Here is a 25,145-nt window from a genome sequence, read left to right as displayed (position 1 = left end):
GTTTTTTTTCCTGCAGACTGCCAGCTGGACACAGGCTCAGTATCACAATAAGCCTCTTTATAATCCACTTTGACATCCATCCTCATTTTTGCTCACTTGTGATGTTGCTGAATGTGTGAGCGGAGAGAGGAGAAAGGCAGGCCTCTCTCAGGTAACACGGAAAGCAGGTCACAAAGACACGGGCAGCACAAAGACGGGCTGCTCTCAAAGGACTGATGGCTGCAGCCCCCGTGTGTCCGTGCAGGTGTGTACATATGGCATTGTTCCATCATGTGTGCACAACCTGGGGAGCGCTTGTTGTGCACAAAACAAAAGCTTAAAGGACAAAAGGAGGCAATAGAAGAGAGGCTGCCGCCGCTCGCAGCAATTCACTGGAAATGGCTTGATGAATTAAAATGTTAAAGCAAAGAAATTAAAAGCAAACATGCATTTCAGATCAACACGCAAAACTCAAACAGCAGCCTGTGGAAATAAAGCCGACTGACCTTTTTTTCCCCCTCTTTTTTTTTTCAATCCAGCGCCAGTCTTATTGCAGCCAGGTCCTCTCAGGCTTTTGCATCGTAGTAACGAGTCACTCGGGAAGGAAATAAATGAAAACGAATGTAGAAATCAGGGGAGATCGCGCATCCTCTGTGGCTGTTTTCAAGCCGCTCGTTTACAATCCCATTTTCCTCCTCGGAAGCTGCTGGATGGATGGATGGATGGATGGATGGAGAGCAGAGAGGAGGGGTGTGCGTGTGTGTGTGTGAAATGGAAAGTGAAATCAGGCAGACTACGTGCTGCTGGAGGAAGGAGGAGGAAGAGGAGGAGGAGGAGGGGGGAGCTGTGGATGGATTAAAGCATCCTCCTTTCCCCAAACATCTCCCACATGCGATATTCGCTCCACTGCTGCAGCGCCAGGATCAGAGTGTTTGGTTCACAAATTAGGCCAATTAAAGCTCTAAAGAGGGAGAAGGTTCAAAACCCAGAGCGGCAGGCGGATTCCCGCCCTGACACTGAGCAGGAGGTGACACTGGACTGGTGTGGAGATGATCACATCGTGAAAATAACAAGACTCAAACGTTCAGTCGGATGAGACCTTTTATTTAAAAAAGCAGCAGTGCGCCCCCGGCTGGAGCTGTGCGGTAACTACCAAAACACCGTCAAGCAAGGCATGAAGGATACATTAGGACTCCAAGAAAAAAAATTTATATTTACACACACCTTCCTTTACATGTTTGGGTTGGGGGAAAAAAAAAAAAGCAAAAATACAAAAATCATTTGCCCATGGAACTCAGGATGTTTGCCTGTGGAGGAAAAAAGAGAAGCAATTAGCAGAAGCACAATCTGATTTAGTTTATAATTCCACAATTCACAAGAAAGACGTGCACTTAGTGAAGCAAAGTGCACTTTCACTGATTCACTGAAGATTAGTCAGAAAACTACTGTATAGAGACATGATGGGATGAAAATATATGAAGAATGTAATCTTAAAAGTGAATCTTGTGTCATCCATATAGTGTTTAATAAAAATTTACAGGAGAAAAAAATAAGTAAATTCACACTAGATTTGGGTGGTATCTGTGGGAATAATGAAAAAAATATGAATTATTGGTAAATGAGTGCACACGCTGTGTATTACTGTACATGAGTGTTTGTGTGAAGCAGAGTCCTGACAGGGCCCCAGGAGAGCCTCTCCTCTCAGAACATCCCATCCTCTACATGTGTAACGACGCTGAAATGGACCGAGGACGAGCGGCTGATGGACCAGAGACATCTGCTCAGAGGACGATCTCTGGGAGCCGAGTTACTGAGAGAGGACGGCGTTTCCCAGCGAGACGCATCTACGCTGTTCCGGGCTTCCAGTTTGTGAATTTCAAGTCTTCTTGGTGACATTTGGAGCCACAAACAGAAAGCGGGTTTTTGTGTTTTCTGGATTCAGCCTTGAAACTTCCCCCAGAAGACAAACTGAGGGACATAATGAGCCGTGGCAGCTCAGGAAGCCGCGGAGTGAATCTGGGACTTGCAGCCAGTGTGATTGGTGAACGTGTGGCATGAATATAACCATCAGGACAGTTTCATATCCAGATATTTGAAATGGATCCTGTTCTAAACATTTTTCCTCAGTATGATGAATTCTGATAAGTATCTATGTTTTATAAGTTGCAGGTTGGCTTTCTTGGTCTTGGAATAAAAGCTTTTAGAGAAGTCAGCATCAGGAGTGATGCCCGGCTCCTGCTGTCATTTTCTGGGTGGCACGGATCAAGTACAGGTATCGATTACTCCTGAACCACGTCAGGGAAATTAGATCAGAGCGTCGGTTTGAAAAAATGCGTCTGAGATGTGCGATGGCCTCTGGTTGACTTTGAATTGACTGAGAAAGAAAAGGAGATGTGACTGTTCCTGCCGAGTGTTTGTTCACTGTCTAACCGTGTAGAGTCTGAGTGATCGGGACGTGTGTGTGTGTGTTTATATACACACACACACTGTAGATTTATGGGGAACAGGGAAATGTGGGACATTCAAGCCACCTTGTCTTTTAGAGTTTTGTCACGGTTTAATCCCTGCTGCTTTATTTTTCCTTAAAATCAAGTGGAAACCCTGACTGTGGAGTCTCAGGACTTTTCTTACCTTCATGAAGGAAGAAAACCTCTTTTCTGTCATGCCCTCAACTTTCTGCAAATCTTCCAACTATGAAACAAAGAACACATGAGAGACCTTGCTGTGGGCGTTGTTAATGAAAAGGCTCAAGCTTGTCGTCTCTTCCTGAACCAACCTTAGTGAAGTTCCCATGGATCTCCCTCCAGCCCAGGATGAGCTTCGCTTTCTTGTCGCCGATCTGCTGCAGACCTTTAAGATCTTTGAGGGAGCCCGAATTCAGGACCGTCAGGATGGCCTGCCTGGACTGCTCCAGCACAGACGTGTCGAGCTGCGTCTCCCACGTACTCGTGTTCTCTTTACCGTCTGGAGGCTGCAAGGCCAAAATTTTATCAACAGAAAAACAGCAGTTACAATATGAACAGCACAATCTGACATTTATCAATGTCTGAAAAATTAATTACATAGGTCAATTGTGATCTAAGTAATTTAGGAACGAACGCTATACATCAGGTCCAAAATAGAACAGAGTGAAGCTAATGCGCTCCGTCAGCTCCTATCTGACGCTTGCAACTCCGCTCGTGTGTCGAGCGAAGCACAGCCACGGCTCGGATGCTGACCTCAAGCGCGTCTGAGAGCTTCTTCTTCTTGACGCAGACAGACTGCTTTCTGACAACCGCAAGCTGCTGAAGAGGCTGGAGCTGAGACACTGATGGGGAGGAAACCACATGTTACCGTCTTATTGGGAATAGAACCAGCAATGATGGAACTATTCACACCGGGGAAGGAATACAAAGGAACCCAAAGGAAAGTTTTCAACATGCTGCATGGGACAGGTAGCGAGGAAAGGCAGCTGGCTTTGTTTCCATGTCGCTGAGCGGTGTAGAAATACCCCAACCTCATCGTCATTCGATACATTTTCTGGCAACAGTATTGTAGACAGAACATTTGTATCGTATCGCAGCTCATCAATAGCTGTAGTGATTCCAGGTGGTAACAGTGACTCACTGCTTTTTAAGGAACTGATGAACTATCAAGGATGACACTAAACTAGGATAATCTACCAAAAACGGATGAATTCCATCCATCTTCTCAGGTCTTTTTAACCCACCTTGCAGTGGCTGAACCACAGCCTGCTGCTTATTGATCTTGATGACATTTGACTGTTTTCTCTGCAGGGGGGCCGTGTTGTTCTTGAAGGCAGGCTCCTGTTTTGCACTCGACTTCTCAGCAGCCAGCTGATCGAAGAGCTTGGCCTTGCTCTCAAACTCCCTCTGCTTTTCTTTCAGCTCCTACGAAAACAAAATAAATCATGTTTCCAACAGAAATGATGCATTCACCTTTCCCCTGAGGTTAAGGCCAGAGCAGCCACAACTGATACTTCAGCAATGTTTTATTCATCGGATAGGTCTGATTTAAATGTTTATTTTCATACGGATCAGCATTTTGAAGAAGGGGTGTGGTGACTCACCTCGATCTCTTTGCGAGACTGGGCCACATATTTCAGCATGGTGAGGCTGTCTTTGTCCTGGCCGCTCAGTATCTGTTTCTCCAGAGCCATGAGTCTGTCCATCACCGACGGTTCTGCTGAGCTGAGAGAGAAACACGGCGAGGTGGGCGGGAGGCTGTGATCGGCTGTGTGCGCAACATAACACTTTGAAGCTAAAAGGTCGTGTCCACGAGTATCTCTGGCCCAAACAGACACGCGCACCTTATAAAAGATGACAACGCGGTGCTCGTTTCTCTGGGCATAGACAGCTGGAGCCAGAGGGAGCACTGCAGTCACTTCCTTCCATCACAAGCCATAAAAGATTGGCCCAGCCTGCTTTGAGGCTTGGGCTCAGTTTATGATGTGGTTGTGCGACTGAGACACACGAGAAATCAAATTTAATGTGGTCACACGGGGCGGACGCAAAAGCTTTTTCTCCAGTCAGACAACACAGTTCAAAAGTCTGATTAGCCAATCAGTTTTCATCTGTTCCTTTTTGTTTTGGTTTACCTGTGGCAGTGTGCTGAGGGAGAGGAGGCTTCTGCTTCACTTTTCCTCTCGTCTTTCTGCTTCTTCTTCTGTGGCTCCGTGCCAGATCCCCCTGCGTCGTGTTCTGCTCTGGCCCGCTTTGCTGGTGACGAACGCACAGGCAGAATTAACAGTTTAGTATTCAGCGCACTGTGGCAACAGCGTCTGTGGGATTCTGTAAAGTGTGAAGCAACTCAGATGAAGATGGCACAGCGTCAGTCAATGCTGCAATGCAGTCAGTTAAAGTCAGACCAAGAACACAAACATGGAACCACATATGGTGTTTAAGAAGTAACTGTAGAGAAAAAAAAATCTTCCATGACTGAAAATAATAGAAGTGCATCACAACCCGAAAACAAAATATAAATCCATCTTGCCCAGAGACAGTCTGCTGTTCACTCTTGGTCTTTTGATGTGACATTAGTGCCCCCTGTTGGTCTTGGAAATATTCTTTCGAGGGTTCCACTTTCATTAGTCCTTCAATTTATCTGAAAGCTTGCAGTTACTCACACAGGAAAAGTGCTATTCAAATATTTCCACTCACCTGGCAGCACAGGCGCAGCGACTGTTTCACATGTGAACGGCTTGTTGACAATGAGTTTGGATTTTGCCGCAAAGTTCAGCGCAGTGAATGTATCAAAATAATATTTGTACTCTGGCGCAATGTTGGCGATCATGACCGAGTGTGCGGAGCCGCCGAGAGAGTCCTGCAGCAGCCGCGTCAGTTTACTGTCTCTGTACGGCACGCGGACCGCCGTGCCGGAGTTGAGAGAGTCCACCACTTTGCTGAGCGTGAAGAGCGACAGGTTGATGGCGCCGCTCTCCTTCAGACGGATGCCCTGGTTGCCAGTGCGGCGATTGTCCTCCGACCCGGCCAGGTCCACCAGGTAAAGCTTGCCTGTCTGCTGTCGCTGGGACAAGTCTTGCCGAGTCCGGACAACCTGGACGATGGAGAAAGGGGAAGAGAACTAAAATTAAAAGGCGCGCAGAAGAAGGAAGGTCACGCACTGTATGACACAAACCATGTTCCAAAACAGACCACAAGCAAGAAGAGGGAATAAATCAACCTCAGATAACAGAGTGTATCTCTCCCATGGTAGTCCCAGAAAGCCCAGCTTGCTAGCGGGAGTGTTGCAAGAGAGAATTGTTTTTGGCACCAGCTACCAAATCCTGGCCTACTACTCAGAGGCCACGACCTGTTTATGACGCCTTTTTCAGACCAAACACAGCACTACTTAATCACCAAAAGCAGAGAGAATATTAGAGGAAAAAAAAAAAAGAGATGAGAACATGACCAAGTTAGACGTCAAACCTTGATGAGTAAGATAGCGTGGCTGCGGCTGGAGCGCTGGTTCAGTTTGGTGGAAGCGGTCGTCCGGTTCAGAGTGGCAGGCACAAAGTGTTTCTCAAAGTCTGAGAAGGAGGAGACGGCTGTGTGGGTGAGGCCGGGGATGAGAATGTTCTTGCTCTTGTCCTCCCTGATTGGCAAATCCTGAGAGTTTGGTGAGAGAAGATCCAACACCTGGAAAAAGAGGGAGGGAAGCCATGATGGATGAAGTGAACAGAACGAAACAATTATGGCATTGCAAGAATGAACATATAATACAGATGATGATGCAAATCAAGGGGGAAAAGTGCAATAAAAATAGTGAAGTTGTCTGTGATATGTGAACCTACAAGGAAGGAATTTCTGGAGGATGCAGGGCAAACTATACAAGCAGTTTTTTAGCAGAGTACTTTGTACTTCAGTACAGATTTTCAGTTCTATTTCCACCTCATTCATACCTTCTCATTGTAGATTTCCAGATAAGACATGCCAATGCTGTAGTCCCATCCTTCTTCCCCCTCTTTAGCTCTGACCAGATTAAAAACCTCAAGCACAGCTCGTGGAATTACGCCTGGCTGCTCCGAGCTTCCCAACATGGTGTGAGTTTTACCTGTAGCAGAAAAGAGGATTAAGGGGGAGAATAAAACTCAACATCTCAATAGTTTTTACTACATATAGTCTAAATTTATCCTCCTCCTTTCCAACATACCAGCTCCTGTTGGTCCATAAGCGAACACACTGGCATTTTGTCCTTTGAGTATGTTTGGAAGAATCGGCTTCACCGACGAGAGGAAAACCTCTTGCTGTGTCGTTTCTTCACCATGAAAAACATCAAAGCTGAAACAAAAAAAACATAATTCATAAGAACTTCAATTGTTCAAAACAACATTACACTGCTTATAATGATAAATGGGACATTGAAAGAAAAGTTTGGACTAAACTTTCCAATTTCATCATGTGAAGTGATGACAAATTTCTCAAGAACAGAAGAACAGAAACTGTGCTCAACTTAGGAGTTTAATCCTTAAGAAATGCTGACTCGATACTGAAAGTGCATGTAACATTTTCAATACCACGCAACAACGCTGCCACAGAACAAAACACACAAAGCATACTGGTATTTGACGGTTTCCATTGCATTCCTCCAGTTGATGATCTCGAGGTTTTGGGAGTCCAGGCCTCGCACACACGGCCCTTCGCCTTTGTCGTCCTGTTTGTCCATGTAAGGCCGCAGACGAACCGCGACCCGAACCCGAGAGGTCTTCTTGGATCCCCCGTCTGAAGAGGGCACACGCTGAGCCATGGTGGACTTCTCTGTAATACAGGCCTGGATAACAAGAGGACCGAGTTAGCCAGGGAAAAATGTACACTAATTTTTATTGTATGTTTTTGTTATCCTCAAAATAAACAACCAAATTCACATTTTGGGCTTTTCTCGTCGACGACGCAGCTGACGGTGACTTCAATCAGCTAACAACAAGCTAACATCGGCTAACGGAACAGTTTTGTGAAACTACTGTACGGAGTTTCCTTCATCATATTCACTTACAATGACAGCACGATACTCACTTTTAATAGAAGGGCGCGCCTAGAAGAAAATCTATGCTATTCCGTGATTCCCACTTCCACCAACATTACGAGCGTCTCCTTTTAATAATGGCGGAGTCCCCTACCTCCAACGGAAAACTTTTCAAATAAAGAGCGCCCAAGGCGGAAGTGACTGTCAGCCAATTAGAATCTTTGACTCCAGCTCGCGCCTATTTGACGTGTGACGTACATGTTTATTTAATTTACAACTGCTCCGTATGAATTATTAAGAAAAAAGGCATTAGCGTAACTATGTATACGTTTTAGATAAATAAATAAAGTTAACAATGAAGTAAAATGCGTAATTAAACCTCAGCCAAAAATTTACTGAGCTGAATGCGTCATTACGCACCGCGCAGGAAGTGTTGCATTCGTAGATCGCTACACCACACGGATGTCATTGGGAAGCAGCAGTCGCCGAGGACGGATAATCCAGATGATACATAGATCAATGTGATTGTGCAGTCTCGTAGACGCAGGCGGGTCTTCACCGCACACAGTCCCTCCAGCCAAAATGGCGCTATGTTTACGTCTCAGCCGAAACGTTTTTTGTACTTAGCAAGTCTCATGGGGAGCTTCGATGATCCAAACATCTGGAAATAAGGCCCGGCAAAAACCCAAGTGCAGCAGCAGCGAACCACAACAAACCGGTAATGAACCGATGTTTTGTAACTACTTGCTGTTAAAAAATAGCTGGCGGACAGGCCTGTCGTTAGCTAGGCGAAGTCCAGATGAGGATAAAGTATACTTTTGCTCTAGCTGCGCTTACTCTTCATCTTTCAGAAGTAGCAGTAATTGTTAAACTGCATGTCAAAAGTTATTGGCACGGTACTCACGACATGTTCTCAGATAAATCCTTACGGTCACTCCGATAGTTTGAGTTGTACTGATCTTTCTGTGCCTCTGTCGGTCAGATCTGCGGCTGTAAAGTTCCCCAGCAGCAGCAGCAGGCAGGATGCAGGCTGAAGCCACAGACTCCTCCCTGAGAGAGGGCATCGAGGCGCTGGGGGTGACGGACACCGAAGCACCGGCAGCCAAAGAGGAAGAGAGCAACACAGAGCAACAGGATGCAGAGATGACAGCTGCTAAGGAGGAGGAGGAGGACGATGCGTCCACCAAGGAGAACATAGGTACTGACACCTGCACACACAGTGAGAGAGCCTGGCGCTTTAGGGCTGCTGGAGTCTAATCTGTGATTAATCTTGTTTATTGGCCTTTATTATCTGCACTTTTCACTGATTATTCCCATTCATTTTCTACACTGAGGTGTATCCTGTGATAGGATAAAAAAAAATCCATCACAAATCAGAGGCAGCCACATGCACGGATGGATAAAACATGCATACTCCACACAGAATAATAATGTATCACTATAGAGTTCTATGTAGTAAACAAACACTATACATAAAGAAGACAGCCACTTTCTCTTGAGTCTAAAATACTTTTTAACCTTGTCTGACTTTGTTCTGTCCCCTCAGAGGGGAACACTGAAACGGGGGAGGAAGAAGCACAAAAGGACGAACCTCAGGCAGACACGGGGGTGGATGCTGCGGTGGGAAAGCAGGCTGCTGCGGTGGAGAACGAGTGGGAGCTCGCATATAGCGACGAAGAAATGGAGGACCCCAAGAACTGGATGCCTCCTCCTGCAGAGATTAAAAGACTCTATGAGCTCCTAGCTAAAGGAGAAATGCTGGAATTGAACTTTGTGCCCCTTCCAAGAAGGCCCCCCACGCCGGAGCGTACGCCGTCACCGGAAAGAGACGACGAGGAAGACGAGACAAAGGAGAGGGAGCGGCAAGACCGGGAGCGCAAGTCAGTATTACTTTCCCTGTCTGTCACTTATCTGAGTTTGTTTCATCAAACTACATTTGTTAAAACAACGTTGTTCCTTGTTTCTAGGCCTCCGACTCCAACTGAGTTTGACTTTGATGAAGAGCAAACGCAAGCCACTCCGAAAAATGCCTTTATCAACAGACGCAGGACCCCAGGTGCGCCCACGTCGAATCGACGTGTCGTGTTTTCTCATTTATTCCCCGTCTGGTTTGGAAGGAGCGCAGAAACTAACACTTTCTCCCGTCACCCAGGATCTTCGGCCCGCTCCTCCGTCAAACGGGAAGCCCGGCTCGACAAGGTGCTGTCGGACATGAAGCGGCATCGCAAGATCGAGGAGCACATCATGCGCACGGGGCGCGACCTCTTCAAGAGCGAGAAGAAGCTGGAGGAGGCGCTCTCCCCCAACAGCCAGAAGGAGCGGGAGAAGGAGCGCGAGCGAGACAGCAACCCCAACACCATCTTCTCCCCGAGACAGCGGAGATACTGAAGTATTAAGAAATGACTTGCCCAGAGGCAAATGAGGCCAAGAGCTTTTCAAGGCTTTCCCAAAACTTGAATTTTTGTAATTTTAACGAGTTTTTGTATGTTTTGTGTGTTTTGTATATTGGCAATAAACCTTTAACCCTTGAGGATCCAGTTACTCATGCTGTGTGGGTGAAATGTCACATTCACAATTATGGGCAAATTAATAGACTTAAGCCACATTTTTGGCAAAAAGAAGTACCTGGATGTGTTCCTTGAGGCTAATAAAGGATGGATTTTCTCCTTGATCAATTCTATTGAGCTGATTTTTAATCTATTTCCTGAAAGTATGAAATTTAATGACCACTTTTTCTGTGTCTTATTTTGGCGGTCAAGCATGAGTCTGTTCACATTTCTATCCATTTGGGATCTCATCAGTGATGATGGTTGAAGGAGACGATAATCCACGACCATTGCATTTGAATGCAAACCAGTTTTATAACAAAAAATGTTATTTGACTATTTTATGCACTACGCCGATCAGATGAAAATTGAAATTTTGAAAGGGATTTCCATCAATTACATACTTGTGTCTTAAAAACAGTAACCAACTCAGCATGAAGATAAGGATCAGTAACTCGTCTTACTTCAGAATACACACACAAACTGAACAAACCAAAACATTTTAAGGACCGATTATGGTGTAAAAGTTTTTTTTTTTTTTTGTTTCAAAGAATAAGACTGGAGTCAGGCTCAGGACAGAGAAGTATATTTTAGCTAAGTTTGAGTAACAATACAGCCTTCACATAAGGCTCAGAAGCATAGAGTATAATATGTATGCATAAATATGCATTCAAAAACCACAAACCAAATAAATAAATAAATAAATACTTACAAATAAATAACGAGCATTTTTGTGGAATATACAGTACATCGGTTGAAATGTTGTAGTATTGTCAAGAAGCTTCACCTCATGGATTCATGAACAGGGGAATGGAGACGCTGCTGTGTTCGACATGCCCACAGTTGTCCAGATGCTTTGGCACACACTACCCTGTCTGGATGGTTTCTGAGCTGCGGTTTGTTTTGTTTTGTTTTTTTAACCCATTTTCAGGACAGTGTAGCTGCTTTAAATGAACATTAAAATAATAATAAAAAAAAATTTAAATGAATTTTGCTCACAAAGGGTTCATAGAACCAGCGGCTCAAATCAGCAGCTCAGTGATCGGAGCGTTTCCTCGACGTCAGAAGGCCGAATTCACATTTTGAAAGGAAATGAGAGACAAAATCAGTTGTTTCGGACAAAAGTGCTGCATGTCAGCCACGAGGGAATGCTTCCCCAAGATTGTTTTTTTCCTTCCTTTCCTGCATTTTCATTTTGCTTCCCTTCAACTTTAAACATCATAAGTTCCCCCAACAAAGCTAAAAATACTCAGATCCCTTCATAAAATAGTCCTGCTAAGCAACGGATATTTTGAGAATTACATCAGCACCAAACTAAAAAGAAAGAAAACTAAAAAAAGAAACATGTAAATTTGGTTTAAAGTGACTGCTACTCTGCATTACTTCCCTGTGTGTAAAAAGTGAAATAAAAAAAAAAACCAAAACCATGACACCAGTGAAATGGAATGAAGTCATATCTACACTGAAGTGAGTGAAACTGCCCGGACGTGGATGGCTCGTCTGCATACACCAAGCCGGCAAAGTATGAAACCTGTTTCTCTGAATGCTGAACTGTCATCTCCAAAACGTCGGTGGAAACATCTGATGAAGCAAAACCAGAAAAAACAAAAACAAAAAAAAAAAAACAAAAACCCAAACCAAAAAGCAAAAAATAAACTTCAGGTCTAATACTGACGCGGAAAGGACAATTTTACATCTGCTATGTACAACCGTCACATTTTCCATTCGAGGAAAACCTCGGCCTCCTTCGGGGATAAAAAAACAAAAACAAAAAAACAAATATAAATCAACTGCAAAGAGTGTGGGGAAGGGATAAGGCAGCAGAATACAGTCTTATGAGTTTATCTCCTGTCTAACGATGAGTCAGTCTGCAGGTTGGTTACATTTTGTTAGAGTGACAGTGACTACATAGAGGATACAGATAATAAACACTAACAAGTCAAAATACTGCTTAGCTGGGATTTTTTTTCTTTTTTTGAAGGTCTTCTTCATTACTAAACTGAATCAGGCCTTCCATCTACAGCAAACATACTAACATACAATATAATACATTCCTATTTTCCTTCTCTTCCTGTACCGTGAGGCAGAGAGGACTGAATTTGATCTACATGAGGGAAACAGCCACCTAATGTCTGCTATACATCCAGGCAAATTCCTCTCAGGTCAGTGCATGATCCTATCTGTCACAGTGCCCGATGACATCTTTAATACCGAGCGCTCTAGAGCACTCCGCTTGTTTCCTAAAAACCTAGGAGCTGAAGTGCTGCGAGGCCAGCCGACGGGCGCCGCGGCCGTTTGCTGGCCGGAGGACTTCAGCGCGCTTTTTTTTTTTTTGGAGGCCGTCATCCCGACCTGCTTCAAGTCTGGCGTTCTTCCTCTCCGAGCTCTTCCTTTCTTGACATACTCATTGGTACATTCGCCTCTCCTCCCTCCCCGCCCTCCCCGCCGCTCCACTCGTCTCAGTGGGTGGTCAGCTCGGGCTCTGTGGGGCGCGCGCTGTAGCCGTTGGCGGGCTGCGGCAGCGCCGTGCCGTCCGCCTGGCGCTCCTTGGCGGCGCCGGAGGAGGACGAGCGGGATCTCTGCGAGCGGGAGGTGCCCATGAATAGCCGCAGCGCGCCCCGGCAGATCAGGGAGAACCAGTAGAGCTGCGGCGCCATGAGCAGCGCCGCGCCCAGGTTACAGTGCCAGGGCACGGACAGCGGGACCATGTGGAAGGGGATGGAGGCGTACCTGGGTCCAAACAGAGGAGACGGCCGCGATTCAGCCTCACTTCACAGTAACAAGCAGAGACAAGGTGCAAGCTCTTGACCCCGGCTGAGCAAAAGAAAGCAGATCGGAAATGGAAAAGAAAGACATACCTTCCATAGACGTAGTAGAGGTAAGGGAAGAGGAGGACTCGACAGATGAAAAAAGTGATCAGCATAAGAGCCCCATTCACTTTGTGCAGGAGAGTGTGTTGCTGTTTGTACTGAGAGCGGGGAAAGAAGACAGGGAGAGAGGGAGAGAAGAAAAGCAAGCAGGTACAGTTTGGTGAAAGCCGACGACGTTAATCTCCTTCCTGCCGTCGTTACATTGTTAATATCGACACATCGGTTAACGCTATCTGCATGGACAGAGCGGGGCGGGATGGCGTCTACGGGAGGCAGCGGGACAGTGCAGCGGTTCATCCTCTTTGTTCGCGGCTTTTCGGTCTTCAAACAGTCAATCTGCCCGAGTGAGATAACGGCAGACACACACACACACACACACACACACAGGCTGTGCTGACAAGGAGCACACTGTTGAATCGCACGGCATCCCGTCTTTAAATACAAGCGTTTGTGTTTGGTACATTAGGAGGGATCCGTGAGGCCAAAGCTTTTGTTGTTTATCAAAACGGCCACATGCACTGCTGTCAGGAACAGGAGGAGGGGGGGTGGGGGGTGGGGGGAGGTGGCAAGTGACAGAGGGGAGAAGGACAGGCTGATACTGTATCTGCTGAATATCCGGGCTAAATACTAGGGGCTATATTCAGAGGCTAACAGCTGTCGGAGCCCCAGGAAGGGAACAAGCAGAAAGCAAAACGGTGGGGGAGCAGGGCAGGAGAGGGGGGGCTCCCAAACAATGTGCAACAGAACTACGGCAGCAGGGGGGGGGTCCTACGACGTGGACTCAGGCACACCGTGTTACCGATCGAACGCGGGTGTTTCTGACAGTCGCTGCTCGTGCGAGGCACGGCCGACAGGGACGGCCGGAAACACGTTCTCCGGTGAATTCAGAGGGTGGGAGAGGGGAGAGAAAAATAAAAAAATGGTGGACAGTGCTGAAGAACTTGAGCGTGACTCATGCACATGCAGCAACGCGCCGGAATCCTCCTTCAAGGTCGAACCCGACACTCACCTGGATGAGGATTTTTCCTAAGCACACAGACGGAGTGCTGAGCTCAGCCATGAACATGATTCCCTGGAAGTAATCGCCTTTTCCTTGTCGCCAGAACTAAAGAAATCAGACAAAGAGATCGGTTATCTGTCTGGGTTGCAATTCTTGAACTAAAATGTTTAGCTGGAGCAACGAACTACAAGACTGAATTCCTGCTCTGTCAGAGTCAGAAAAACCAAAATGACTGAAAGCTTCATGATGTTTCTGTGTGGAATGTTGTGTGGCAGAAATCTGCTGTTTTTGTGATTTTATTTTTTAAAATGAGGCTTAAAAAGTTACATATATAACTTTCAAACTCCAAAAAAGTTTCATATTTATGAAGTCTCAATTAAAATAGCAGATTATTAACATTTCATTAGATTTTAAAATGTTTTAGTGACTGATTTTGGTGGTTTCATCTTTCTTCTGTTTAAGAAAATCTAATAATTTTCCATTTTTTTAAGGCGTTTCAGCATTCTTTCCCCTCATTTCTCGTGCTTTCAGCAGTTTTCCCTCCACTTTTTAACCAACAGACAAAAGTCCCATGAAGGCATCTATTTAACTCAAAGAACCAAACAAAAACAGCAGCTCCCGTCCCCATGATGGCCACATGGCGCGGCGTGCGACAGTTACCACGGAGACGGGGAAGCAGACGGTGACCATGACGACGTGGTGCAGCACCATGAGGAACTCGCGGCGCAGGTAGCTGGTCAGCGCCGAGCTCATGTGCTGCGGCGCGGCCGACGCCTCCTCGTGCCCTTTGACCCGCAGCTTGTACCAGTAGCACATGAACATGGCGTAGATGTCGTACACGAAGTAGGGAACGGCGAACATGATGTAGGTGCTGGTCAGCCAGTGCCTGCGCGGGGAGGAGGGACAGCAGCGGGAGAAGATTTTCAATGTTGCTGAAGTACGAGGCGTTTAACACCAGCAGCACTCTTTTCGGTGATTATTCTGCTCTCTGTATTCACCGCCTGAAGCTTTTACCTTCAACTGAATTCAGCAGAAGCAGATCTTTGGAGGCCGCTGCTGTAATGAGCTGCGTTATCTCCTCAGACGTGACAGGATAAGAGTTCCTCTTATAAAACTGCGTCTGACTGAGGAGCGTGTTATTACAGCTGCCTGTTGGCTCTGGATCCCCCACCTCGATGCTAAACAAAAATGCATCCCGATGTTTGTGGACTTACTGGTCCTCAATGATGTCCTCGCAGGAAGAAGCAATGATGTAGCCAGCTGAAGACGCCATGACTGCCTGAACTGATGAAACCAATCTGGAACGGCAAAAAGGCAAACGCAGTCAGGAGGGGAAAACGCTTGGGCACAAAGGTCAGCATCCATATGTACGAAAACTGTCCGTTATGTAACGGTCGGGTCAAGCATCTTGACCCACAGGTCACATGTGAGTGAACTGTATTTTAGTCTTCAGCCAAACAGCTGAACAGAACAAAAAGGAAACGTTCAGTTTCTGGCTGTAAAGACACACACGTCTTTTACACAGATTAACTTCTAACTGGAATCTGCTGATGTCAACTCAAACTGTGCTCATGTGCAAATATATAAAGCATTCCTCACCAACACTGTTCAAAAACAGCTGAAATGACTCATAAACAATCTGGATCCACGTGCAAAAGTTTTAGTTTTCAAGAGAAAACGTCTAACCTCGCTGAAACAATGACTGCGTCTCCTTCGCTCCATCTCAGTGCCGGGATGGACTTCAGACATTGTTTGGACAGCAGGAAAAGGCCGGGAAAGAAAACGGATCCAGCAGCTAGGATGGTCAGCATGATCCCTGGCGGTCTGTCCGAGAGGCGAAAAGTTCAGCAGGCAATCTGGTCCTTGAGGTCCGTCGCTCTCTCTCCCCTCTCTGAAACAGCGCGAAAACTAGCAGTCAGTTCACACAGATCTCCGGACTGGCGACTCCCTCATGTATGCATTGAGCTGCACTCACTCAGATAACAAACAAAGCTGCCTATCAAAGTCCAACACGAGGTGAAACATGTTATCCCAGCTTCACTGGGGCACAATGTACCAATACTTTGTTTTGATGTATTTTTTGCATTGATAACTGATTTTGCAGAACAACTCCCCCCCCCCCCCCCCCCCCCCCCCCCCTTACATTTCTACAACAGTCTGGAGACTTCAGTTTTTTTTATAGTTACTTTAAATACACAAGGAGAATCTATTGATTTTATTGGACTCTGCCAGGTTTTCTCAGTGATGAGCAAGGATCTATCAGAATATTTTAGACTGAACATCCATGAATTATGTATAAAACTGAGTTTGATGAGCGAACCACAACACTGACGATCGAAATACAGAATTTCACCACGTTGACAACAAATCAGAGCTTGCACTTGATTACTTAGACGAGTTTATCAGCACTGTTGACCTGTTTCCTCCAAAGTTTTAGCATCTCATTGGATTCTGTGTGTTTTTGGAACCTCTGCTCAATAAAAGAGACCGATCAGTGTGCAGCAGTGGCTCACACCGAGGGGACAGAGGACAGAGAGCAGTGGGAGTGTGTGATCGCAGGTGGGAGTGTGTGATGGTCGCAGGTGGAAGGCCTCGTTGTGCAGCATGCTGCTCTCTCTCTCTCCACCTGACCTGACGTTGTCAGCCTCCTCGTTCATTTATTCCCGGGGAAACCGGGGAGCTACCGGCGTGCGGTTTTGCACTTTGCTTACACTACACAAGCTGACTCATTAAAAAAAAAAAAAAGAAAAAAAAACTTGGAAGTCCATTAGCAAAATACGCATTGCGCTATTTTAAAATCCTCTCAACGTCGAAAATATCGACAGTGAGCGTGCACGAGGCTGCTGCTGTGTACCCGGTTCCCGGTAACGACGTTAGCTCCGGGTACCTGCCAGATGATGAGCGTTGATACCCGATCAACTAGAAAAGCGACCGATCAGCAGGTCGACCGTGGAGCATCCTGGTAGCAGTTTTAGCAATGATCGGCCCGAATGTTTACAAGCAACTTCAGCTAAATTGCGCAAGCATGAGTCCCAAAGTACACATGTCAAATTGACTCAGTCGCTAACCTAGCATTGACATTACAATTCAATCCAAATAGTTAAGATAATTAATAGCACGAATGAGAATAAAGCGGTTTTTCTGTGAGGCTGTTGACTGGTTAAGGTGGGGAAAGAGGTCAGTGTGAATGTAGTCGTGCCGACTGAATGAATTAAACGATGTTAGCAGTGAGTCCAGCCCTCGTCTTGTAGGCATGACCAGCTGTAACAATGACGCTAGGACCGCTAGCTGCTGTTAGCATCAGGAGGGCACTAGCTACCACCAAGTTCATCACCGAATCAAAAATAACAACAGTTAGCGTGATGGTGACACCCAGGCGGGAGAGCTAACGAGCAAAAGTGCCATCGTCTGTGGTTTATTGCGCGGCCACGAAGACAATATGTTGACATTAAAACTGTTTCGCTAGCTTGTCATTTGTTTGTAGCACTTAGCATTAGCAGCCGAGCTAACGGTCCCGCGGCTAACAGGTCGGGGTTAACACATGTTCAGGATGGATGGAAAAAAAAACAAATCTTATGGCAGCATTTACTCTCAGCGGAGTCCCGTCAGCGGCCGGTCGAGAGTCGTGTCCTGCAGGAAGCGTTGCTTAACGTTAGAGATATCCCGGGGGTCTCCGCCTCGATGATCCGCATGTTTATGTGGCCACTTCAATGTCTGAAGGGGAGCAGCAGCGAGCTAACGCTAGCTTGCAGCAACTTAGATCAAAATCTGTGTCAGGACAGCTCGCGGGGAGCATTTGGCGACCAGCCCCGATCGCAAAAAAGTAAACAGCGTTGACGAATTAGGAAATAAACAAAACAAAACAACGAACAAGTGGGAGCGACGACGAAAGACGTCAGACGCGGTGTGGGGATGATGAGAGCGCTAGCTGGTCCAGTCGCTATGTCATCTGTCTGAGATGCCTCAGCCTCCCAGATGCAACGTTGACTCAACACGGAGGACTGCTGCGCCAGCTACTTCCTCCACATCATCCAGCAGCAGCAGCTCCGGCTCCGGCTCCTCCTCATCACCACCATCATCATCATGACCGCTGATCTGCACCAGTCACAGCGCCGCTCGCTCTCATCTCTCATCTCTTCTCTTTCTACACGGAGAAAAGCTGAATGGAGCGGGACAGCATCTCTTCCATCAAGTGTGCGTCCAGCAGAAATCACAACAAACATCTGTGTTTTTATTTCAGTTCATTTAAGAAATTAAGTTTCTAACTAGACTTTACTTTGAACCTCATACTGACTCATTCAAAGAGGTTCTAAATAATAATATGAATAATAATAATAATAATAATAATAATAATAATAATAATAATAATAATAATAATAGTAATAAAATGCCAATAAGTACTCTTTTCCACAATTACAGAAATTTAAAGACAAAAATATACAGAATATTTGTCTTATTTTTAGGCTGTGGTGAGCAGCCACATCAGCGTGCTCCAGGGAGCTGATGGGGGTCAAGGGTCATGCTGAGGGACAGACAGTGGTGACTTGTCCACTGTGGGAACTGAGCATGTGAACTGCAATCCTAAGTGGAATCATTAAAAAAATATACTCGTATATTTGAGAATTTTTTTCAAAGGTAAATCATTATCTTTTCCTAATATGATCAAGCCACTGAAGGAACTTTTCATTTGCATCTTAAAGTGCCTGCAGTCAGATATGACAGAAGAATTTTCTGGACACTTCATATAAAATACATATCAAGTAAATATCATATGTACAGTATAATGCCAAAATGATTAAATAAACAGTCATTTGTGAATATATTCTGAATTATGTTCCAGTTAAACTGAATGAACTCTGTCGTTCACCCCTGAGGAAAACAGTCTTGATTTTTAACAATGCTTTGTTTGTGAAGTATATGGCCTTTAGTCTTATTAGTAGGAATACTATAGATTTTCTTATTGGTTGATCACAGAAAAAAAAAATCTGTCACAGACCATTTGTCAATTGATATAAACACTGTTGGTTTTCAAGTCTGTTCATTCTAATCCAGATGTCTGATTCAGTTAGAGACTCTATTGACTGCATGTCGTTGTAACTTGCTGCTCCGTCATGTTCTCTCTTCCTCTCCGTTTCCTCAAGTTGTCTGAGATCACACTCATCAAGCCACTCATGCAGAGGTCAGACGTGCAGAGCCGCCGCGGGCCGCTTCAGTCTGGATGAAGAGAATCTCTGCTGCTGGTGATCAGAGAATCATCCTGAATTTATGCCCATCTATTCCCTATGTTTTTGCACGTTTTACATCAGAGACATCAGTGAAACACTGGCTGGAATCTAAAAAGACCCTTTAGAGTTGATTCAGCTTGATATCTGCCAGCGGCTCCAGCATTAACCATGCGGCTGCTTGAACCAGACATCTACGACTCTGAAGTATTTACCAGACTATTTGATCTGCTTAAAGCCAATCAAGTCACGAGAGGCTCTGATAAAGTCATTCATTTTCACTGTGTAAACAAAGTGATCCTTCTGTGTAGCCAGAGGCTTGTCCTCCTCCTCCTCCTCCTCCTCCTCCTCATCTCCTCCCAGTGGAGGAATTAAACTGAACAGATGACACATTTTTAGTGCTAATTGACATCTCCTGCTTGGATGCAGCCAGAATATCCTTAAGAAAAGTTGATTTTTTTCAGTGGAAAGTTAATTCCTCAGCTGCTCGGAGTGTGACCTGTAGATCAAACACACTTGAAGCATTGTGATCTGCAGCAGCCTGCCCTCTGAGCATCCTTCACCACTGCTCTTTATTTATTCTTCAGCACAGAATCCATGCAGCATTAGTGTATGTAAACAGTCTCAGTCCGCTGGGATCGGCTCCAGCAACCCTGAACTAGATGCAACATTCCAGATTGACAGTTACCTTTTTTTTTTTTGTGTGTGTTTTAAAAGTAACTAGTTTCTTTTAAAATAAACTGTTGCAGTCGTCTCGGTTCACAGCTGCACTGCTGTTGCGTCGCTGTGACACATCAGCCGAGCTGTCAGCACTATCTGGGTCAGTCTGATGACTGATTCGCTCATTAAGTTTTTGCAGAAGTTACATCACACTCATCTGGAGGTCAAATGGCGGTGCACGCGCATTATTTCGGTCTGTTTGAGTCAATCGATCGTTATTAAAGACCAGTGTTTTCTGCTGGTTAATATGTGTTTAAGCTTCGCACAGAGAAAGAGACAGCAGCAGCAGCAGATAAGTTTCTTTGCAATCAGACGTTCCTCCCTGTAAAATCCCCTCCGACCAATCACTGTTGGGCCCTGACGGTCCGCCTGCAGCCCAGAGCCGACTGAGGGAGAAACACAACCGGCTGGGCCTTCTGCTTCACCGCCGCTGCTCGCATTAGCTCCATTCTCTCCTCCGCTGGGCAGATTTACACCTCTGCTCCTGATTACGTCCTCGGAGAGATCAGATGCTGCTGCTTTGTCGGAGCCGGAGCCACATCTGTCCGTGGCTCGCCGTCAGCTGCAGAGAGGTGAAACATAACGGACCCGTTCATTCCTGCTCTGCTCTTTAAAGTGTAGAATCAGTCATCAGGAGCCTGGAGAGAGGCGATCCGGCGGGGCGACACATCTGAAGCGCCGCCTCACAGACTCCATGTATTAAGGGTTGTTGTTGATGTCAATAGACGTGATATGACCTGAACGTTAAGCTCATTAAGCTCAGACAAGTCAGAGCTTTATGTCACCTCGGTGATTACTCATCTGAGCGGCGTGCTGCGGCAGCCGGGCTGCACCGAGCGCCGTCTCCCAATGAGGGCAGCATTGCTGTAGGTATCCCAGCTCCAGCATCACTGACGAAACCAACACACACACACACATCAACCACGGGGTGCAGCTTTCTCAAACCTGATCACTGTATTGATTTCAATCAGGCAGTAGTGAAGAAATACCGAGGCGTCTGAATTTAAAGTGGAAAATAATAAAATATCTCTAAAAGTTCATATTTTTCATGTGTGATTTGTCAGTACCAATACACCGCGTATCGTTTATACATAGAGCAAGCGGTGTGTATGGCGATCGTCACGTCGTACTATCAGAGCCGGAAACATCTGCGGACCCTCCATAAAGTCTGTCATAACATCGATTTGCATTCATAAAAAGGTCCAGCTCTTCAAAACGAGACTTCTAAAGAGTTTCAGCTGCAGAGTTAACATCAAGAAGTCCAAATTGCAAAGATTTCAGTCAAAGTTTGAATCGATGTTCAGTCATTGGTGCACATGCCCGTGGCGCTTCTCCAGCTATTTCCATGTGAATCAAACTAGCAGGGAACTCTGCTTTCTCATCAAACCAGTCCTCCACCCCCGATCTCTAGGTATGTTTCCTAGCAACACGTCCCTCCGACTGCCTGGGAAAACCCAGAGCTTCATAATAGCCTCGGCTAATATAAATCAACAGCAACGGGCTCTCTTCCCCAAACCCAGATTAAAAAACCTGCGCCAACTGAAGATTCTGGGGTCGGTGCTTAATGCGGCGTCCACACTAACAAGCTGGGATTTGAAACGCCATCAGCTGTTCTGTGCTTTATTACTCCGACACTGACTCATCTGTGCTTGTAAGAGTTGCTTCTGATAAGAGTGATAGTGTGTGTGTGTGTGTGTGTGAAGTTGGAGGCAGTAGAGAGAGAGAGAGAATGATAAAAAAAAAAAAAGCGTTCGATCAAAGACTTGTCTCATGGCTGCCAGTGCAGGTATGAACTTTAAAGTCTGTTTCACAGATTAGAAACACGCTCAGAGGACAGTTCTCCATCAGCTGCAGCTGAAAACGTTCAGCGCTGTGTGTGTGTGTGTGTGTGTGTGTGTGTGTCCCAAAGCGCGCATTAACATCCAAATTGCTCGTTTTATCCACTTAACCCCAGAGATGCCGAGTTTGCCCACACACAAAATGTATGAATTTTCAACTATTTCACTCTGAATGAGGAAAGAAAATGATTTAGAAAGACCAAATTCAGACAGTTAATGCAATTTTTCAGTGGACCCACTGACAGTCAGCTAAACCAAGGACTGAGTTTCCAAAAAGGGAAGCAGTCGAAAGTCCACAATCTGATTTATTATGCAAGACGAGGCAAGTTTCCTCAGTCAATACCATGGAACTCTCAACTATTTGTCACATTTCCTTGAGAAATGACAGCAGATTTAATATCTGTTGGAGTAATGAGTCAATTAATTGACAAGTTGGTGCAGCAATTAGAAGCCTCCATCCCCCCGAAACAGCCCAATCTTATTATTCATCCTGTCTTCCTCTTTTGTGAAGACTACAATCATAAATTCTTAAGTTTCTTAATTACATAAAAAAGTTGTACTCGAGGCGAGCGGACGATCAATGACCGAGCTCGGCTCCGTATTCGCGGAGCGGAATGAAGACGCTCATGTAAGACGAGACTTGGACTGGTGTTTGTTCCGTCGCCGAACAATTCCTCGAGTCGGTTTGCCGAGGCAGTCGGTGACAACTCCGCCGACACGAGACAGACGCAGCCTCGCGGCTCCGGCGCGACGCTATCAGTGACAGCGACATGCAGCAACGCGGCGTCGCGCTGACACGTATTGACTGCTGCTGAGGAGCCATGTTCGTTTACGGGGAGCGGCGGCGCCGGGCCTGTAAATTCAGATCCCCTCCGCCAGGTTGACGTCTTAAAACAGCAATTACCACGCCGTTGTTAAGATTAATTCCACGGCACAGATACCAGGAAGACGGACAGCAGCATAGTTTTTATATCAGAGTGTTTTTTCAATGCATCTTGGGAAACTGGAGCCATACATTGGCGTCTCTGCAGTTTTGCCTCGTCACCTGGACGTTTGTTTGACTTTGTTCAAGTGTGTAAGCCCTCCAATCCCAAGGTTGTTGGTTGGATTCCCATTCTCTTTCCTCTTTTAACCTGAAAACTTCATTTTTCATATTTTTCATACAGTGGCGAGAATAAGCAAGGGAACCTTGAACCTCTGAATTCGCTCTGAAAAGCTCCTTCGTGACAAAGATCAGTGATCAATTATGATATTTCATATTCGGCGTTAGTTCAAAACTCACTTCTCAGGACTTTAAAAACCTTCTTTGACTCTGCTTTTCAATGTAGCCCAGTGTTACTGGAGGACTGGCTTTTGTCACGGTTTGACTCGGACATGAATTTCCTCCGATACTTTAACTTCTTCAGCGTTGACTGACTGGATTTTACAGTCTGAAACCAAACATCTCAACAATTCTGCTACAGAGAGAGCTTCAGCACTTGAATAAATCCAAATATCCTATAAAACACACTTTAATGTCTGTTGTTTCTGTTGCTGTGTGTATGGGGCGCCAAATGGACGAGTTATTTCAGTTACTGATTGTCAGTTTTAAAGTATAATAGTGAAAACAAACATGTCCGGTAGAAAACTTAATGAATGAAAAAACCCCAGACAGAGGTGATTGGACGCATCCACTGCCGCTGAGTTATGGAAACACTGTCCTCCTTTATTATTTGAAGGAGACGTTTAAAAAGAGACGCGCTGCCTCCCCGTAATGAAGGTGTGCCAAGAGGGAAGGGAGAAATATACACACCATTCCAGGCCGAAATGACAAATGCGGTGGGAATGGAGTGCGTTGTAAATACATTTCTCCTGCAGAGATGGCGCTTTCTCATCGCCAACCACCCCCCCACCCCCTCCACACACACACACACCCATCCAACAAAGCCCCTGGAAATCCTCTCAATTAAGCGATGCATTTCCCCATGCTTTGAGGAGAGGGAGGGTGAAGCATAATGGCTGAGCACAAATCACCGAGAGCCTATTGAAATAGCTGCCAGTTAACTATGTAATATTACCGCCGCCGAAACGCTTCACTCTTTATCCCTTTTCAATTGCGGGGCGAGATATTGAGTGTGCACTGGGTACTTTCTTGATAAGTGAATTATGCCACTGATGAAACTTTTTATTCCCACATCGCAGATTGGAGCGAACGGACCGATGGCTGCGGCGCAATAAGCAGGTTAGAGTCACTCAGAAGTACCGGATTCCCTCTGGAATCCCCAAAGTTCTGTTTTACAACTTCAAAATCACTGTGGATGTGATAATACTGTGCAACTCAAAAAAACATGCAATTTAAAATAGTAAAAAAACTCCACGCTTATCAACTTTGATCCAAATGTCATCCTCTCTACTTGAGGGCCAAAAATAATGGATTATGTAATGATGCATGGCCGCTGGATCTACTAATTTAATGCAAATAGCTCAGTGAACGGATGCAAATGAAGCTTATTAAATCAAAAAGCCTGCATTTGTTAATTCACACCTTAAAAAAGCATTTAGTTTCACAATAATTAGCATAATTTCAATTGATTTTGGGTTCAAATGAAGTTAATTGACCTTCTTCCTCACATGAAAATTATCTAAGGGGCCTCGTGTGCTCATCCTGTGATTCTGCCTGCCATATTAGCAAGGAGGGCTCGGTCAATTTCAGGGAAATCCGCAGGAGACGAGCCGAAACGCGAAAGAAAATCTACTTCAATGGTTCAAAATAAAAGAAAGAAAACAGAAAACCCAGCCCGGTCGGAGCTCAGATCTGAATCTCTCTGAGCTGGAGACCTCAGGAGTGCTGATCACAGCAGACGTCCTGAAAATACGGCCGAGCCGAAGACGGCCTGTAAGCAAGAATTCTATAAAATAACCGGAGCAGCCGGAGCAGATCTGCTCAGCGGCGACTCGGTTGAAGTTATTGCTTCTAAGAGATGTCCGATCAGCTGCTGTATCCGGAGATGCACCAGAATACCCACAGATTCAGGGACACAGGCGGAGCTAAAAAGCTGAATCTAATAAAGAAATTCCATCAAACTCTTGGCAGGTGTCGATATACTTTATGACTGCGGCGTTACAATTCAGCCTAAAGTCATTTTCTGCATCTTAATTACAGAGATGATTTCCATTCGACTAATTATGAAAGCGGTGATAAGTTCTGGTGTGTCGTATTAAAAAGAGGCCGTCAGTTCACCCACTGGAATTTCCCGGGAACGCCATGCTGCCTGGTGACCGCTGGAATTAGTAATAACAAAAGAGGCAAATATACCAGTGGTATCACAGTAAAGCTTGCATTTTTATTGAATATTACTTCCTCAATTTTAGCCCGGTGCTCGGAGGGTAATTTGTCATCTGGACAGCTCATGGTCAAGGAAAGGCGCTCCGGCGGAGAAGCTTTGCGTTCAGCAGAGGGAACACGGACTGAACAAGCTGTCCTGCTTCTCGCCATGGATTCTCCTGTCCGGCTACATGCGAGTACAGGA

At 45.6% G+C, this 25,145-nt stretch overlaps 3 protein-coding genes across 5 annotated transcripts; 1 reads left to right on the top strand and 2 right to left on the bottom strand.

Annotated features, from left to right (window-relative positions):
• Positions 1–1,146: 1,146 nt before the first annotated feature.
• kif22 (kinesin family member 22) lies at positions 1,147–8,472 on the bottom strand. Of its 3 annotated transcripts, XM_030097798.1 has the most exons (13): positions 7,491–7,624; positions 7,037–7,248; positions 6,631–6,758; positions 6,380–6,531; positions 5,907–6,116; positions 5,139–5,535; positions 4,577–4,697; positions 4,049–4,169; positions 3,689–3,869; positions 3,198–3,286; positions 2,756–2,950; positions 2,611–2,670; positions 1,147–1,286 (listed from the first exon to the last, which is right to left on the bottom strand). In XM_030097798.1, the coding sequence occupies exons 2-13, from the start codon at positions 7,222–7,224 to the stop codon at positions 1,257–1,259; spliced, it is 1,872 nt and encodes a 623-aa protein (XP_029953658.1). In that variant the 5' UTR covers positions 7,225–7,248; positions 7,491–7,624; the 3' UTR covers positions 1,147–1,256. The 3 variants fall into 3 exon arrangements, with proteins under 3 accessions (XP_029953658.1, XP_029953657.1, XP_029953656.1); XM_030097797.1 differs by lacking the exons at positions 1,147–1,286; positions 7,491–7,624 and adding an exon at positions 8,345–8,472 and having other exon boundaries at positions 1,329–2,670; XM_030097796.1 differs by lacking the exon at positions 1,147–1,286 and having other exon boundaries at positions 1,330–2,670.
• On the top strand, positions 8,429–10,113 carry pagr1 (PAXIP1 associated glutamate-rich protein 1). Its single transcript, XM_030097800.1, has 4 exons — positions 8,429–8,638; positions 8,987–9,320; positions 9,408–9,496; positions 9,593–10,113. The coding sequence occupies exons 1-4, from the start codon at positions 8,464–8,466 to the stop codon at positions 9,826–9,828; spliced, it is 834 nt and encodes a 277-aa protein (XP_029953660.1). The 5' UTR covers positions 8,429–8,463; the 3' UTR covers positions 9,829–10,113.
• A 784-nt stretch (positions 10,114–10,897) lies between these two features.
• LOC115393036 (ceramide synthase) lies at positions 10,898–17,889 on the bottom strand. The gene is made up of 7 exons (XM_030097799.1): positions 17,446–17,889; positions 15,543–15,747; positions 15,071–15,154; positions 14,517–14,742; positions 13,866–13,961; positions 12,845–12,954; positions 10,898–12,716 (listed from the first exon to the last, which is right to left on the bottom strand). The coding sequence occupies exons 2-7, from the start codon at positions 15,665–15,667 to the stop codon at positions 12,446–12,448; spliced, it is 912 nt and encodes a 303-aa protein (XP_029953659.1). The 5' UTR covers positions 15,668–15,747; positions 17,446–17,889; the 3' UTR covers positions 10,898–12,445.
• Positions 17,890–25,145: the final 7,256 nt, after the last annotated feature.

Source organism: Salarias fasciatus, chromosome 8 (genome assembly GCF_902148845.1).
Source record: "Salarias fasciatus chromosome 8, fSalaFa1.1, whole genome shotgun sequence".
NCBI classification, from domain to species: domain Eukaryota; kingdom Metazoa; phylum Chordata; class Actinopteri; order Blenniiformes; family Blenniidae; genus Salarias; species Salarias fasciatus.
Note: the sequence above shows the minus strand (reverse complement) of the source record. Positions and strands in the feature narration are given on the sequence as shown.

Bases quoted from the DNA above. Each gene is read 5' to 3' on its own strand.
- kif22 (XM_030097797.1), bottom strand. From the start codon at position 7,224: ATGGCTCAGCGTGTGCCCTCTTCAGACGGGGGATCCAAGAAGACCTCT. The intron at 6,759-7,036 runs GTATGCTTTGTG...TTTTTGTTTCAG, and splicing joins ATGGAAACCGTCAAATACCA to CTTTGATGTTTTTCATGGTG. The intron at 5,536-5,906 runs GTTTGACGTCTA...TCCATCGTCCAG, and splicing joins ACGCTATCTTACTCATCAAG to GTTGTCCGGACTCGGCAAGA.
- pagr1 (XM_030097800.1), top strand. From the start codon at position 8,464: ATGCAGGCTGAAGCCACAGACTCCTCCCTGAGAGAGGGCATCGAGGCG. The intron at 8,639-8,986 runs GTACTGACACCT...CTGTCCCCTCAG, and splicing joins GTCCACCAAGGAGAACATAG to AGGGGAACACTGAAACGGGG. The intron at 9,321-9,407 runs GTCAGTATTACT...CCTTGTTTCTAG, and splicing joins CGGCAAGACCGGGAGCGCAA to GCCTCCGACTCCAACTGAGT.
- LOC115393036 (XM_030097799.1), bottom strand. From the start codon at position 15,667: ATGCTGACCATCCTAGCTGCTGGATCCGTTTTCTTTCCCGGCCTTTTC. The intron at 15,155-15,542 runs GTTAGACGTTTT...TTGCCGTTCCAG, and splicing joins GCAGTCATTGTTTCAGCGAG to ATTGGTTTCATCAGTTCAGG. The intron at 12,717-12,844 runs GTATGTCTTTCT...GTTTGGACCCAG, and splicing joins CTCTACTACGTCTATGGAAG to GTACGCCTCCATCCCCTTCC.